Below are 17094 nucleotides of genomic sequence, written 5' to 3' on the forward strand. Positions count from 1 at the left end.
AGGTGAGTCTACACCAGATCCAGCCTGCCCTCAAGCGGAGGATTACACAGGCCTGAACACCAGGTTACCAAGACAAAATGTTCCCAAAGGGAACCATCTCAGAAACTACTTAATGTCTTGTAAATTCCCTGTGGGCTCTTCCCAATGACAAATAAAAAGGGCAGGTGGATAAGGAAGATGAGAAAGTGGTGTTTTCTATACAGCATGGGTCAGCTTTTCCAGTTCAGATTTCTAAGCTGGCAAGAGTGTACATGATACCTAAGAAATTCAAAGTGGTGAGACAAATGGCCAAAATTAACAAAACTGACAATGCCAAGTGTTGGTGAAGACATGGAGCCACTGGAACTCTCATTTGCTGTGGGTGGGAGGGTAAATTGGTGCAACAGTCTTAGAAGTCTGCTTGGCCGTATCTGCTTAAGCTGAAGATAGGCCTCTCTTACCACTTAGAATTTCCACTCAGGGTATTTACCCAACAAGAATGAGTGTGTATTCATCAATCAGGCTCCCTGACTTCAGACTATACTACAAAGCTACAGTAATCAAGACAGTATGGTACTGGCACAAAAACAGAAATATAGATCAATGGAACAGGATAGAAAGCCCAGAGGTAAACCCACGCACATATGGTCACCTAATCTTCGATAAAAGAGGCAAGAATATACAGTGGAGAAAAGACAGCCTCTTCAATAAGTGGTGCTGGGAAAACTGGGCAGCTACATGTAAAAGAATGAAATTAGAACACTCCCTAACACCATACACAAAAATAAACTCAAAATGGATTAAAGACCTAAATGTAAGGCCAGACACTATCAAACTCTTAGAGGAAAACATAGGCAGAACATTCTATGACATACATCACAGCAAGATCCTTTTTGACCCACCTCCTAGAGAAATGGAAATAAAAACAAAAATAAACAAATGGGACCTAATGAAACTTAAAAGCTTTTGCACAGCAAAGGAAACCATAAACAAGACCAAAAGACAACCCTCAGAATGGGAGAAAGTATTTGCAAATGAAGCAAATGACAAAGGATTAATCTCCAAAATTTACAAGCAGCTCATGCAGCTCAATATCAAAAAAACAAACAACCCAATCCAAAAATGGGCAGAAGACCTAAATAGACATTTCTCCAAAGAAGATATACAGATTGCCAACAAACACATGAAAGAATGCTCAACATCATTAATCATTAGAGAAATGCAAATCAAAACTACAATGAGATATCATCTCACACCGGTCAGAATGGCCACCATCAAAAAATCTACAAACAATAAATGCTGGAGAGGGTGTGGAGAAAAGGGAACCCTCTTGCACTGTTGGTGGGAATGTAAACTGATACAGCCACTATGGAGAACAGTATGGTGGTTCCTTAAAAAACTAAAAATAGAACTACCATACGACCCAGCAATCCCACTACTGGGCATATACCTTGAGAAAACCATAATTCCAAAAGAGTCACGTACCACAATGTTCATTGCAGCTCTATTTACAATAGCCAGGACATGGCAGCAACCTAAGTGTCCATCAACAGATGAATGGATAAAGAAGATGTGGTACATATATATAATGGAATATTACTCAGCCATAAGAAGAAACGAAACTGAGTTATTTGTAGTGAGGTGGATGGACCTAGAGTCTGTCATACAGAGTGAAGTAAGTCAGAAAGAGAAAAACAAATACCATATGCTAACACATATATATGGAATCTTAAAAAAAAAATGATCATGAAGAACCTAGGGGCAAGAAGGGAATAAATATGCAGACCTACTAGAGAATGGACTTGAGGATACGGGGAAAGGGAAGGGTAAGCTGGGGCAAAGTGAGAGAGTGGCATGGACATATATACACTACCAAATGTAAAATAGATAGCTAGTGGGAAGCAGCTGCATAGCAGAGGGAGATCAGCTTTGTGCTTTGTGACCACCTAGAGGGGTGGGATAGGGAGGGTGGGAGGGAGGGAGACTCAAGAGGGAAGAGATTTGGGGATATATGTATATGTATAACTGATTCACTTTGTTATAAAGCAGAAACTAGCACACCATTGTAAAGCAATTAGACTCCAATAACGATGTTAAAAAAAAAGAATATATACGACTAGTAAGAATCAAAAAAAAAAATGAGTGTGTATTCATCAAAAGACATGTACAAGAGTACTCAGAGCAATTTCTTTCAATGGCCAAGAACTAGGGACAATCCAAATGTCCATCAACAGATGAACAGACTGTGGTACATCCATACAATGGAATACTACTCAGCAATTAACAAGAGGGAATTACTGATACAGGCAACACAGATGAATGTCTCAGACCTAACAGTGAATATAATTAGCCAGGCTCAGAAGAGAAGAGGACTCGTTTGGGCATTGCACTTAGCTCAAGTTCAAGAACAGGCAGAATGGAATTCCCTGGTGGTTCAGTGGTTAGGACTCAGTACTTTCACTGCCAGTGGCCCAAGTTCAATCCCTGGTCGGGGAACTAAGATCCCGCAAGTCAAGCAGCCTGGCAAAAAAAACAAAACCAAAACAAACAAACAAACAAACAAACACATAGGCAGAATGAACGATGGGGTAGAAGCCAGCAGCATTGGGGGTTTGGGTGGGAGGGTGTCCAAGGGGATGCTGAAGGCTGGCACAGATCATTGCTCTGATCTGGGGGTGGAGAGAGCAGTAGGGGCCACAGCTGGGCTCTGGAACACTTGAATACAAGAAGTGTGGGGGTATGCCACTAGTAGAAGCCACAGGACTTGCATCTTCCATTCACTCTGCATGGACTTTGGGCTGCAGAAGCCTTCCAGCTGAGAAGAACTTTGAGAGCCAGGAAGAGTTTTTGCAACAGTCAGCAGAGGCAGCGGAGAGACACAGCCCCACAAGAGTTCTCCCTCAGAACTACCGAATGAGGTGAGGACCACTGAGATTCCCATTGTAAAGATGGACCAACTGAGGTATAGAGAGGTTAAGCCACTGCTCAGGGTCACCAGCTAGTGAGCATTGGAGCTGGGACCACATCTCCCCAGAAATGTCCCTCTCAGTCCCCAGGCCCCTGTGATGCCCGGGTCTCAGCACCTCAGCGCCGGCTAAAGGCAGAAGGATAAGTCTTCCTCTTCTTCTCCCTTCCCTGTAGCCCAAGAGGATGCAAGCTTAGTTGGAGCTGTGAGGATTGATGTGGCCCAAGTCAGGAGTTGGGGGCTAAGGGGACAGGCTCCTCCGGGACTTTCTGGCCCCTTTGTGAGGCTGTTCCCAGGCCCTGTTGCACTCAAGAGGGTTGGGATTTTGCAGAGTCAGTGACCTGGCAATGATGGTTGATCCAGTCGGACCCAAGGCCAGTATGGGTCGTCCGGGGGCCCCTGGTCACACACAGATGCCCTGGAAAGTGATCTGGGGCTGGTTTCGGGGTGGCCAAGATCACAACCAGAGAGAACAAACAGCCTTTGCTTCCCAGCTGGATCGGATTCCATGGCCGGCGCCAGAGCAACCTGGGTGGGACCTGGCAGGTGCTGGCTGCGCCCAGAGTGGAGAGATTCGGGGAGATATCTTAGCATCAGAGGCCTAGTTTTTCCAAGGCAGCTGAAGTGTGTGGAGGAGGGGGTGCCATCTCCCCCAACCCTCCCCTCCAGGATAGTTCACTGTCTCCACCCTCAGACTCCCAGGGCAGGGGACTCTTTTCCCTCAGATCCCTGTGCAGGGCAGTGTCTCCCCCTTCAGGTCCCCAGGGCAGTGTCGTTAGACACAAGTGCCTGGGTGGGTGGCACATCCCCTTGGGACCCCGTGTGACTCCTTCTGGCCAATGAGCTGTGAGCAGAACTTTGACAAGGCACTTCCAGGCCAGAGCACTTAAGTGACAGCGTGAGACCCTTCTGAGTCCATCCCCACTGTCTTGGAGAGATGCTGGCCACCCCTTCAGGTGCGTTTCCTTGCAACTACGACCAGCAGCCTGTTGCCGCCCTGCCATGGGCACGTGATGTGGACGAGAAATAAGCCTTAGCCTTCCTACGCTCCAGAGATCTGGGGAATGTTCCTGATCTGGGCCACCCTGACGCTATGGGTACCTGGGGAAGAGAGAGCAGAAAAGGAAGCACATGCATGGGAGAGACAGTGTGAGCCTGGGGTGGTTCATTTCACAGATACAGTTTGTGGAGTCCGTATTTGCCAATTCTCCTACTGGCTCAAATCTGTGACCCCCAAATCAATACTCACAGTGCTTTTGTGGCTATTGGTGGACACGCACAGTGCCGGAAAAAATCTGAGTCCTCAGAGGTGCATGTTTCCAGCTGTGGTAGGACAAGGCGATGTTCTGCCTTCCTGTTCCAGCTCTGACTGTAAACAGGCATCCTTCTTGAGGTCTAGCCAGTGGCCTATTTTACATTTTTGTGCTTTTTCATTGGTGATTTTTGCTGTTTGCAAAGGCCCCCAAGTGTAGTGCTGAAGAGCTATCTAGTGTCCCCAGGTGCAAGAAGGCTGGGATGTGCCTCCGGGAGCAAATACTCTCCGATGAGCTTTGTTCAGACGTGAGTTCTACGGCTGGTGCCCGTGAGTTCACCGTTAACGAATCGGCAGCATGTATATTAAACAAGGTGTCGGGCTTCCCTGGTGGCGCAGTGGTTGAGAATCTGCCTGCCAACGCAGGGGACACGGGTTCGAGCCCTGGTCTGGGAGGATCCCACATGCTGTGGAGCAACTGGGCCCGTGAGCCACAACTACTGAGCCTGCGCGTCTGGAGCCTGTGCTCCGCAACAAGAGAGGCCGCGATAGTGAGAGGCCCACACACCGCGATGAAGAGCGGCCCCTGCTCACCGCAACTAGAGAAAGCCCTTGCACAGAAACTAAGACCCAACACAGCCAAAAATAAATAAATTTAAAAAAACAAAAACAAAACAAAAAAAAAACGACTGCTTCTGGCAGTAAAAAAAACACAATAGTAACACATAAAAAAAAAAATCAGGAGGGGAATTGTAATTAAAGCTGTCATATTAAAAACAAAAAACAAAAAACAAGGTGTCTTGAAATGCACAGAAAACAAGGTTATGTATTGATTACTTGACCAAAATGTGACCAGAGGCTTACAAGAACCTACCCGTATCTCCCCGAGGAATACAGTATTTCCTAATTCAGTTTTCACGCTACTTTTCAGGAGGTAACTACCGCGATTCATGAGTATCCACCGTTTGTGTCTACCACACAGCGGAGGAAAAGGGACGCACAGAACAGAACAGCTTGGTGGTTAAGAGAGCAGGCTCTGGGTTGGAATCCCAGCTGTGGATTTAGCCGCCTCCTGCTTCGGTTTTCCTATCTGTGAAATGGCCACACAACCAGGGCTTCCCACTGAGCTGGGGGAGGACTAAATAAGATACTGTACATCAGGTGTTGGTGAGGAGGTCCTCGGAGTATAAACGGTAGCTGTTACTATTATTACTGTTACGCGCAATGATGGAGGGGCGGGACCCGGTCTCCTCTGTGATTTGGAACCCCGGCTCAGGCACTCGCTGAGCCTCAGTTTCTCCCTCTGTAGAATGGGAGTGGCGGCAGCGCCCCCTCCCCTCCAGGATTTCACCCGCTTGCTGGGTGTGCGTCCGTCCCTGGCTCCTGCGAGCCACAGAGACCCACAGTCAGAATGGAGACTACAGACGGCCCGGACAGCGTGGTGTTTATTTCCTGGAGGGAGGACGCCCGCGTGGCCTCCAGGCACCAGCAAGTTTTGACACAAATGACTTGAAGGCACTGGTTTCCGTCCAGCCCCTCCCCCTGACTTGCCCATCAGGGCCCGGGGGGCAGGAGACCCATCACCAAGCAGACCGCTCCCGGCCCCTCCTCCAGCGCTGCCGGTCCGCTGGGTGGCCGAGGGTCCGGAATGCCTTGTGCCGCCAAGGCTCCCGAGATTCAATGCGGTGGGCAGCTGCCAGTCCGGGAGTGTGAGGCAGGGGACTCTTCCCTGGGGCCGGCGAGGGGCTAAGAGACGCTAGGGGGCAGGCGGGCAGCTGCCGTCTTCTCCACCACGAAGCCGTAGTTGTACTGGGGGGTGGGGAGTGGGGTGAGGGGAGAGCACAGAGCAAAGGAGGAGCCACTGGGGTGCCGGAGAAATGGTGGGGCATGGGGTGGCACTTAGGGACTGGGGGATCTGGAGCCCTCGAGGTGGGTTATAGCTGGGAGAGAAGAGGGACCCAGGGGAGACCGGGGGCCCTGCACCCCCCAACCCCACCCCCTCCCTACCCTGCACCCACCTCCTCCTCAATGTCCGCCAGTGACTTGATGGTCAGATCAGCAAAGGCAGAGAAGGCCTGGCAGGCAAGGGGCAGGTCAGTCTCGGGCAGGGACCCCAACGTGGAAGCCCCGTTCCCTCATCTTCAAGGAGGGCCCCCTCAATATTTGCCTGAATGTCCTCTCCCCTTTCCTGCCACCATCTCTCGCCCCCAGCATCCAGCTGCCCCTCCTGACTCCCCCGTTCCAGGAGACCCTCCCGCCCCCTTGCCTTGGCCTCCAGCCTCCTCTCACCCAGGAAATCCCCTCTGTGCTGAGGTGCTGGTTACACAGACGATGCTCCCTGATTCCTGTTGCCTAGAAACGCAATGGGGAGGGGCAGACCCAGACTCCCCGGGACCGGACTCACCAGGGGACCACAGCTCTTGCCCTCAAATCGGGGGTGCAGCGTGAAGGGAACCCCATCCATGGCTGAGGAAAGCAGATGGGGGGAAGGAGCTGAGGCCCAGGAGACTTGAGGCCTGCCCGCTCCCCACCCCGAGAAGCCCATCCTGGAGGTCTCGGCTCTTCCCAGTCTTGACAGAATGGGGGAAGCCCAGGCCTGGTCCATCCCTGCCCTTGTGCCTTCCTGGCTGTACAATCTCGGACCAGTCTCACCCCACCCCCACCCCAGTGCCTCACTTTCCCTGCTCTGCGCTCACCTGAGATGCCGTAGAGGTTGGAGGCCTCGTAGATGGAGTCGCTCCTCCGAAGCGTAGATGCCCGAGAGCCCAGCCTCGAAAGCGTCCGCTCCGGGAAGCCACCCTTGCTGGTGGAGGCAGGATGACCCAAGTCAGAGGCCTGATATCCACCGCCCCCCACCATGGCCGCTCCCATCCCTGAGCCCGAGGACTCACCTGGGCGGGCCAGGCGGGCCCAGGGAGAGGTCTCTCATGTCTCGGCTGAGAGCTCGGGGCTTGGGCACTGGCCGCGGGGCCTTGGCCTTCTTGCACCAGATGGCGAAGCCCCCCATGTCCCTAGAGGAGGGCGAAAAGAGAGAAGGGGCTCTGGCCCAATGTGCAGCCAGAGCTGAGAATAGCTTCCAGGGGAAGGCAGGCCTCCGGTGACCTCACATCTCAGCCCACATGCTCGGCAACATACTAACTAGTATGCTGGGTGCAGTCACCGTACCGGGTGCTTCAGACACACCAACTCATTTACTCCTCACCATCACCCTACGAGATTGGTACAACTGTCCCCACCTTAACATGTGGAAACTGAGGCACAGAGAGGTGGCAGAAGGGACGGAAGGACTCATGGGAGTCCCTGAGGGTCAGAGGGGTAGGTATGGGGGTTGGGAGGGCAAGGAAGGAGGGCTGGGGGGTGTCCCTACCCTACTCGCAGGTATCCAGGCACCGTCTTGGTTTTCCCACTCAGCCGGACGTCAAAGACAGCTGTGTCCGCGACCCCCAAGGGCACCAGCTTCACACACATGCGTTTCTTCTTGGACACGGAGGCCTCTGGGAGTGAGGGACAGGGGAATGAGAAAAGGGGAGAAGCAGGAAAGGGGTCCAAAGATGGCTCCAGGAGAATGCTCGCCAAGGTGCTGTTTAAGGCAGCCATCTGGATGGCGCTGGGGCAGTGATTAAATCCTGAATGGTAAAGCCATAGGAGGGGAATCCGTGAAGCTTTTAGGAGCCATTGGGCCAGCCTCATCTTTGGTGACATGGAGGAGCATTCATGGGGTGGCCATGGGCACCACAGGGAGGGTGGGTAGCTGTGGGATCAGACAGAACTGGGTACCCATCCTGGCCCTCCAAACACACTTTCCCTCAGCCCTCTAATCCAGAGGTCAGCAAACTACAACCTATGAGCCAAATCCGGCCCAAGGTCTGGCTCATGAGCAAAGCATGGCTTTTACATTTTTAAAGGGATATATATTATATATATGCAACAGAAACCATCTGGCCTGGAAAGCCTAATATATTTACTACCTGGCCCTTTACAGAAAAAGTTTGCCAAGTCCAGTACCAATAGATATATGCTGAGAGCCAAATATAAATGACAAGACATGGAGAGGGCATGAGAGGCAAGGAGAGCCTGATGGTTAGAAAGCAGAGCAGTCGGGGCTGGGAGGGCAGCACCAGGGCAACCGGAGCCCGTGTGCAAAAGCGTGGAAGTGGAAAATAGAACTGCGCGTGGATCAGCTTAGCTACAGTGTAAGAAGAAGGCGTAGTAGTAACAGTAATAAAACAGGTCGCATTGACTGAACACTTACTCTAGAACAGACTGTACCAATCGCACATTTTTACGCAGGGCGGGGTACATCGTCCCGCCCTAGACCAGGGCTCTGTGTTCTCAGTCAACACTGTCATTACCCAGTGCATCGAGGGGGTGGCCAAAATTTAAAAATCTCACGCCTGTGGTCCCTCCATTCCCTTCCTGGACCCTCCCCGCAGAGACGCGAACGTGCCCCTGACCCCCCACCCCACTCCCGCCTTCGACAGGGGACTCACTGGAGTCCAAGGGGTCGCAGACCGGGGAGAATCCCGGCGGGAGGGGGCTCTTGTCCACCAGGACCTGGATATCGACCACCACGTTCTCCTGTGGATTCTGGCGGAGTGGGGGGGGGGGGATACATCGAGAATCACTCAGCAGCAGGGACCGTGTGCCTAGCATAGAGCCCAGCGAATGGACAAGGGGGAGTGGGAGGACCCCGGGGATTCCGAAGGTGAGGGCCCCTTACCTCTAGGCTGCCCAAAAGATTGAGGCACAGGAAGTAGCCGGATTTCTGCCCGAAAGTCTTGCCGAAGCTGGCGGGCGCCCCCTCCACAGTGCAGGAGATCTACAGCGCGGACGCGGGTCAGCGCCAGGCTCTTACCCGGCCGCAGCCGACTCTGCCCCTATTCAACCCCCGGCCCCTGGTGTCGCCGCCTCTCTCCCTATTCGTCCCTGGTCCCCTGACATCGCTCACCGCACTGAATCCCCGAGGCGGGGGCGCCGAGGCCGACGACCAGGCCAAACAAGCCAACGGGGCCGCCTCGGCCCCGGACCCCGGATCCATCCTCCAAGCCAAGGACCGAAGGCGGTGGACAGCCTCTGACCTCCTAGCCGCAGCTGGACTACGGAGTTCGGGCAAGAGTCTGAACTACAACTCCCAGACGGCCTTGCGAGACCGGGGGCCCGGAAGCGCCGTATGAGCGTGCCGGGAAAGCCGCCGGCCAATCGCGTAGGGACAAGCAGCCACACCCTTCATGCCCACCCTCCCCCCCAACACACCCCCAACCCCACGGTGGGCCTTTGAGCGACGTTCTGTCTCGCTTTCTTCTCACGCCCAGCAACTTCTGCCGGAAATGTCTCGCTAGCTGCAAACCAAAACTACATTCCCCAGAATTCCCTGCGTTATCAGCCTCTACTGCAGAGATACGGTTGGTGTTTCACGGAAATTTGGGGGAGAAATGTGAAAAACTCGCAATTCTAGCTCCAGCAGGTCATCCAAAAGGACACTTTCATGTGTTATGCTGCAATTAGTTTAAATAACGAAAAATATGGACCAACTTGAGCCATGAAATCTTGATGTAACTTGAGGAATTATTCACAGATACAGTTAGGTTTTTTTTTTTAATGGTATACAAGTATTTAGCATGGCTACATGCTTTTATACGCCTCAGGGGGAAATATGGAAAACTAGGGAACAGAATATTACCTACTCCTGTATATTTTCCAATTTTTTACGATATCCTGGGTTAGCCCACTGCCTGGTTTTTGTACCACCTGTGAGAAAAAAAAAATGGTTTTTATATTTGTGATTAAATAAAATTGTTTTTAAGGCAGGACAAACAAACTTTTAATATAAAATTCTCTCTGCCGGGCTTCCCTGGTGGCGCAGTGGTTGAGAGTCTGCCTGCCAGTGCAGGCGACATGGGTTCGAGCCCTGGTCTGGGAGGATCCCACATGCTGTGGAGCAACTGGGCCCGTGAGCCACAACTACTGAGCCTGCGCGTCTGGAGCCTGTGCTCCGCAACAAGAGAGGCCGCGACAGTGAGAGGCCCGCGCACCGCGATGAAGAGTGGCCCCCGCTCTCCGCAACTAGAGAAAGCCCTCGCACAGAAACGAAGACCCAACACAGCCAAAAATAAAAAATTTTTTTAAAAATAAAATAAAATAAAATAAAGTAATTCTCTCTGCCGTTTGGGCCACTACCTGCTCCCCTTTAGCGTGCATTGCGCATCTGCATTATACGATAACTAGATATCCTTAACACAGGAATGCCTGCTTGAAAGAAAAGAGGGATTTTCTTCTGGCACCAGGAAGGTAGCTCCTTAGGAGATAACATTTCTTTCTCAATCCTGTAAAGTGTCATGATAACCCGCTACTCACCTTGTACGTGCAGATCTGGACTACATAAACTTTCAAAACCTTGACTCAAAAACTATACAACTGTGCTTTGACCTCTAACCGGTGGAACAGTCTTCAGAACTTTCTGAAAGACTTTCTTTCACGTTACAATCTCAAGACTATGGGGTCCTCTTGAAGTACCCCATTATTCCCACTGCTTAGGAGGAACGTTGGTTCCCAACCCCAGGAGTTCCCCAGGTGAAATTTGAAACTGACCCCCATACACAGAAGGCAAGGAGAAACCAAAGAAAGAGGCAGACCACTCCGGATTGGTAGGTGGCAGGTTTAACAAACGAGGGACTTATATACGAGGCTTGTCTCAGGCAGCCACAAGATGAGTCGATCTCCACACTGAGATAGGAAAGGGGCAGGGCACAACCTTTAAAAGAATGACATAGCCGTTGAGGACACGACATTAACTGGTTATGATCTCGGAGAGACAGTAGTGAGTGGTCCTGAAGAGAGATCTCAGTTCCCTGCCCAGGAATTGAACCTGGGTAGCCTGGATGAAAACCAGGAATCCTAGCCACTATAGCACCAGGGGCTAGAGGCTAGAAGCAAAGGGGCCCTGGCTCTTTCCCCCGTTTGAAAGCAGGAATGTTTCAAGGAGGCAAAAATTGTAAAAACAGGTACAAAGTTTATTATTAGAGACACAGCACCGTGTATGGGAGAGCACACAGAGAAGAAGTTTATTTATTTAAGTCAGAAGCTAGGCAGAAATACACACCCAGAGAGAAAGGGTGTGGGCATCCTTTCTAATGAGGAAAAGCGCAGTAAAGAGCTGATACAAATCCCTTATATAGGACAGTCCTTCCGGGTCTTTGTTTATCTTTGGCCAATTATCTCATTTCTTTTCCCACATCTGACCTGTTCTAGGACACTCCCCAACATGCGTGCACAACTTTTTGCTAAGATGGATCCCACTGCAAAGGACTGTGGGTGCATGTCCACACTTGTGGGGTGGTGCCCCCTCCCTTTTTGACCCCCCAAGGAGCCTTCCTGAGCATGTGCAGACAGGGAAGTTTTCCTTAACCTCAGGAGTTGTCATCTTATCTCTTTACTTCAGCAGAGCTCAGCTTCTGCCACCAGCTTTGTCCTTGGAGTGTCTGGGTGAGAACAAAGCTTCAATTTTACTCCACTTGACAAACACCAGCTGTCCAGCCCAGGGGCCCATCTATCTCCTACCTCAGTTAGAACCAACTAGGTCCAAGATGGTGGAGGAGTCGACTTCCACTAGACCTTGAGCCTCGGTATACACTAATTATAATACATCAGTAAGCTAAATGTCACACCCACAGGCGCCATGACAGTTCTGAGGCCGACCGTAAAAGGCCAAAAAGTTGGCGGTGGCCCAATTCCTGGAAATCCCCTCCCCTTCCCCAAAATAGTTGGAATAATCTTCGCACTCATTAGCCTATGAAATTACCCACCCCTATAAGAACTGACAACCCCATATCCTGGGGCCTCTTGCCTTCTGAGATGGCCCACACTCTGTCTATGGCATGTGTATCTCCCTGAATAAACCTTCTTTCACTTTACTATGGCTCGCTCTTGAATTCTTTCCTGTGCAAAGCCAAGAACCCACACTTGGTGGCCGTCCCAGGGATTCACCTAAGACCTAGGACATGACCATCCTCTCACACCCCACTTTCTCTCCTGCAGCAACACTGCTTACCAGAATCTTAAAAGTTTATATAAAGGCCTTAACAGGATTCAGTCTCATATACCGTTCAGATTGTCTCAACAACACTTTACTCTCTCAAGGCTGCATCCTTGAAAATGGCTCCCTTTGTGAGAACAGTGGGTGGAACATACATTCCAAGGATGGAGAGGGGGTGAGGGGCCTCTGGTTCCCTGGGTCCACCTCGAGGGTCAACTGGTGGCCATGTCCTCTCAATGACCTCCTCCTGAAACGGAGCAGGACCCTGTAGTCAGTCCTTCCCCCCCATGTCCTCAGCCTGCCTTTTGTTTGTGGAAAAACTTTAGTCGAAGAATAAATTTAATCAGAGAAATGAGAAAATGCAGAAACAAAGGAAAACAGTCTAGCAAGACTAAATAATAATAGTTTAGTCATTAAGCATAGTCAAGGACTTTCAGTTCCTTCTCAAGGGCTATAGATAATATTCTGAGCCATATCCTGTGAGCTGTCTTGTAGATACCGAAACCTCCCACCAGGTGGAAGAAGTTAACTACATGATGAGCAGACTGCAGCCAGGACGTAAGCTGCTCCAATTTACACAATTCCAAGAACTGGCCTCAAAGAAATGGGAACAAACCCTGGAACTGAAGATTAACTGTACTTAAAACAATCAAGATGATGCTGGTCAGACCACCGCATGACCAATTTCAAGATGACTGTCAGAGCTGACTGTGCAGTTTCTGCATGCAGCCCCTACATGCAGGGACCTGAAAGGGAGTTGGCCTTTGGACAGGAGTCCATCCTCCCCGCCTCCCGGTTGCCGGCATCCAAAATAAAGCAAACTTTCCTTTCCACCAACCTTGTCTCTTTATTGGCTTTTGAGCAGTGAGCAGCCGGACCCCACCCTTGGTTACACTCCAACACTCCACCCCTCATGACCGGCTCTTACAATTTCACATGGCCCCCTCTTCCACAACGTGCACTGAGTCGTCAGCCAGGGATTTCATTAGCACTGGAGGTGGTTCATAGGCGGCTATCTGGCTGCTCCGGAGGCAGATAGCACAGCGACAACATAGGTATGTGCGAGAGGAAACAGAGATTAAGGTAACGATGCCCAAAATAAGTAACAATTTTTCCCACCAAGAGCCCCATTGAGGCAGGAGATAGATGAGCTCCAGGCTGGACATTTACAACTAGCCTTCTGTTTACATTTCCTGAGGCAAGAGGCAGGTGGGCTCCAGCTAGGTATTTACAACTGGCTTCCTGTTTGCACTTTGAGATGGAAATAACAACAGGAACAGGGTAAATAGCTGGACTTTGTCTCCTGTGGACACTTTAAGATAACAGTTATGGCAGGGACAGAGAGAGACTATACCCTGTTTAAGTGAAAGATCAAGAGGTTGGCCACTGGGTGGCCCGGCTTGCACAGCGGCCCTGGGGCTCCCGCGGGTTCCTGGGGAAGGGGCGCAAATTAACAGATGTGCATGAGGAGGTGCCTGGTCGGCCTCCCGTTTTGTACCTGCTACCTGGCTTCTTACCTCACGAACAAGTATGTCCTGTCTGTCTTGAAATTTACCTACCCTACATTATTCCAAGGGTGTCAGACATTAATTGGTGGACTTTTGCTTCATGTGTCATGGAAACGGCTGGGCGGAGATCAACAGCAGTTCAAGATCTGATGTTTTGACATGGCTTCCTGCTTCAGTGCTGTTTGTGGGTATCATCTGTGCTGGGTCCAGAGCACTGTCCAGACTGGCCATTCCTGTGTTTCTCATTTTGCATAATGTAGCCGAAGGTATCATCTGTGGACACCAGAAGTGTTTTCAGAAAGAGAAAACATCTGCAAAGATCTGTAGTGCCCTCTTCCTCCTGGCTGCCGCAGGGTGCCTGCTCTTCAGCGACTCCCAGTTTGATCCAGATGGTTATTTCTGGGCTGTAATTCACTTATTCTGCATAGGGGCTTATAAGATACTACAGAAATCCCAGAAACCCAACGCGTTAAGTGACATTGACCAGCAGTACTTAAACTATCTATTCAGTGTGGTGCTCCTGGCATTTGCATCTCACCCCACAGGTGATCTCCTCAGCGTCCTGGACTTTCCGTTCCTGTATTTCTATAGATTCCATGGCAGCTGCTGTGCCAGTGGATTTTTAGGATTCTTACTCATGTTCAGCACAGTGAAGCTAAAAAGCCTTATGACCCCAGCGCAGTGTGTAGCCTGGATTTTCTTTGCTAAGGGGCTTCCCTGGTGACGCAGTGGTTAAGAATCCGCCTACCAATGCAGGGGAGGCGGGTTCGAGCCCTCGTCTGAGAAGATCCCACATGCCGCGGAGCAACTAAGCCCGTGTGCCACAACTACTGAGCCTGTGTTCTAGAGCTCGTGAGCCACAACTACTGAGCCCGCATGTTGCAACTACTGAAGCCCACGCGCCTAGAGCCCGTGCTCCGCAACAAGAGAAGCCACCGCAATGAGAAGCCCGCGCACCGCGACAAAGAGTAGCCCCCGCTCGCTGCAACTAGACAAAAGCCTGCGCGTGACAACGAAGACCCAACGCAGCCCCCCAAAATATAAATAAATAAATAAATAAATAAATAAATAAATAAAACACCAAACAGGAAAAAAAAGAAAAAGAGCTTGGCCACTTCCCTGGTGGTCCAGTGGTAAAGAATCTGTCTTCCAATGCAGGGGACACGGGTTCAATCCGTTGTCAGGCAACTAAGATCCCACATGCCGCAGGGCAATGAAACCCACACACCACAACTACCGCGATGGCACACCTCGACTAGAGAGACCACGTGCCGCAAACTACAGAGCCCACGTGCACGAGAAAGAAGCCCGCACGCCACAACAAAAGATCCCACATGCCTCAACGAAGATCCTGCATGCCGCAACTAAGACCCAACGCAGCCAAAAATAAATTAAAAAATAATAAATCTTAAAAAAAAATAGATCAAGAGGTCACATATTTCCCATCCTTGGGGCAAGAAAGACACTGCACATGCGTTGAAAGGCTCCTTGGGGCGTCAAAAGGCAGGGGACAGGGACCTCCCTGGTGGTCCAGTGGGTACAACTCCACACTCCCAATGCAGGGGGCCCGGGTTCAATCCCTGGTCAGGGAACTAGATCCCGTATGCATGCCGCAACTAAGAGTTCACATGCCGCAACTAAGAAGTCCACATGCTGCAACGAAGAAGTCCGCATGCCGCAACTAAAGATCCCGTGTGCCTCAACAAATATCCCCCCTGCTGCATCTAAGACCCAGTGCGGCCAAAATAAATAAATAATAAATAAATAAATTTTTTTAAAGGGGGAGGCCAGGGGACACCAGACCATAATAAGTCATGTCAATCCCGCCCCCCCCCCACCCAGAGGCTCTTGCGTTAGAATCCATCTTGTCTGAGGGCTGTGCGCACCTATGGAAGGTCCTGAGGCAAATCAGCCATGGGCCCAAAGCAAGATGATTGGCCAGAGGGGAAACAAAGACCCAGAAGACTGCCCCCTTATAAAGGATTGAAACTTCCCAAAGGCAAGACTCTTTTGCTGAGTTCACCCGTCCGTCTGTCCACATGTACTCTGCTTTTCTAACAGACGCTTTACTTTCCCCTCTACCTTCCGTCTCCTTGTCAGAATGTTCTCTTTTCAAGGCAGACAAAGACTGGGGCCCAGACTCTAGCCACAGTCCCTCGTGGTCTAGTGGTTAGGACTTGGCAGTCTCACCACCATGACCAGGGGTCAATCCCTGGTCAGGGAACTAAGATCTCACTTCAAGCTGTTGCTCACTGCCAGCTACCGCTCACTGCTGTGTGTGTTCGAAATCACCATGATCTGAACCATTGATTTACTGAGTCCCTGAGGCTGGGGATCACTCAGGGCATTCACTTGTGTCCTCATGTGCTTTAATAAAGATTCTACATTAGCAGACTCAGCGGGTATGAACACACAACATTCTGCTTGGATAATGACCCAGGTGCCTCCTTGCAAGGCAGTAGTGATGTCCAAGGCCATCTTATTTTGGAGGACAGCTCTTCTCCTTTAAGGCTTGCTGGGTGTATTGACTAAGGGCTTCTATGTGTGCTATAACGTCCTCCAGGCCAATAGAGGGAGTAAAGACAGTGGCCAAATGATCGTACCAGTGGAAAACAGAACTTGCCCATCTGGGAGATAACAGATGAGGGGAGAGAAGTTGGCAACTTTTGTTACTGTAGGGTGGATTCTCCCCATACCCAGGGTGTAGCAGCCCAAACATCCAGGTGGAAGCCATGGCCAAAGAGTTTTCCCACACATAGTTGGGTCCTGTTTAGGATTATCCAATAAATAAGTGGGTGACATGACCAGTCAGTGCCAGACCAGTTGCTGTTCTTTAATATGACAGAATACCTGCACAGTTCCAGTGATATCCTCCCCATACTCCTGGTACAACTGGGTTGGTTCTGTTGAAAGTGTTTTTTCTGTTCCCAACATAGGGGTGCCTAGGTGCTCAAATATCCCTAACCCGGGGTAAGCCACATGAATCCATTCCAAATCTGAGCGTAGCCACCCATGCTTCTGATGGTGGTGTTTTTAGGACCTTTCTGGTCAGCAGTTGGCTGGGCTGCCTGTGTTGATTGATTGACAGAAAAAGAATACCCATGTCCAGTGGTACTGACGGTTTGTGCCCCAGGCAATATTGGTAATATCAGATGAATTAAGAGCATTCATCCTAATTTGTTTTTTTCTGTAATGTCACGTACTGCTTTAGTGCCTTCTTATTTCGTTCCTGGAGTGTTGGTACTCACCATGACGATCCCAGTGAACTAGAGAGGAGCAGCTGCCCACATAGCCAACAGCTGGATTGATTGCTGGGCATATTTGTGGGCCCACTGTAAGAAGGTATTTCCGTCATGTG

The 17094-nt window shown here is 50.6% G+C and overlaps 1 protein-coding gene and 1 pseudogene across 1 annotated transcript; one reads left to right on the forward strand and one right to left on the reverse strand.

The window, feature by feature from the left end:
• Positions 1-5623: 5623 nt before the first annotated feature.
• MVB12A (multivesicular body subunit 12A) lies at positions 5624-9319 on the reverse strand. The gene is made up of 9 exons (XM_068534756.1): positions 9145-9319; positions 8917-9015; positions 8687-8783; positions 7564-7690; positions 7088-7207; positions 6893-6999; positions 6601-6662; positions 6215-6271; positions 5624-6005 (listed from the first exon to the last, which is right to left on the reverse strand). The coding sequence occupies exons 1-9, from the start codon at positions 9232-9234 to the stop codon at positions 5943-5945; spliced, it is 822 nt and encodes a 273-aa protein (XP_068390857.1). The 5' UTR covers positions 9235-9319; the 3' UTR covers positions 5624-5942.
• A 4350-nt stretch (positions 9320-13669) lies between these two features.
• On the forward strand, positions 13670-14472 carry LOC137758749 (UDP-N-acetylglucosamine transporter TMEM241 pseudogene; annotated as a pseudogene).
• Positions 14473-17094: the final 2622 nt, after the last annotated feature.

Source organism: Eschrichtius robustus, chromosome 2, assembly GCF_028021215.1.
Source record: "Eschrichtius robustus isolate mEscRob2 chromosome 2, mEscRob2.pri, whole genome shotgun sequence".
Taxonomy (NCBI): Eukaryota; Metazoa; Chordata; class Mammalia; order Artiodactyla; family Eschrichtiidae; genus Eschrichtius; species Eschrichtius robustus.

What these genes read in the sequence shown, in the direction of transcription:
- MVB12A (XM_068534756.1), bottom strand. Translation starts at nt 9,234, where the DNA reads ATGGATCCGGGGTCCGGGGCCGAGGCGGCCCCGTTGGCTTGTTTGGCC. An exon ending in CGCCTCGGGGATTCAGTGCG is followed by an intron (nt 9,016 to 9,144) that starts GTGAGCGATGTC and finishes TCCGCGCTGTAG; the next exon opens with ATCTCCTGCACTGTGGAGGG. An exon ending in CAACCTCTACGGCATCTCAG is followed by an intron (nt 6,663 to 6,892) that starts GTGAGCGCAGAG and finishes TGCTTTCCTCAG; the next exon opens with CCATGGATGGGGTTCCCTTC.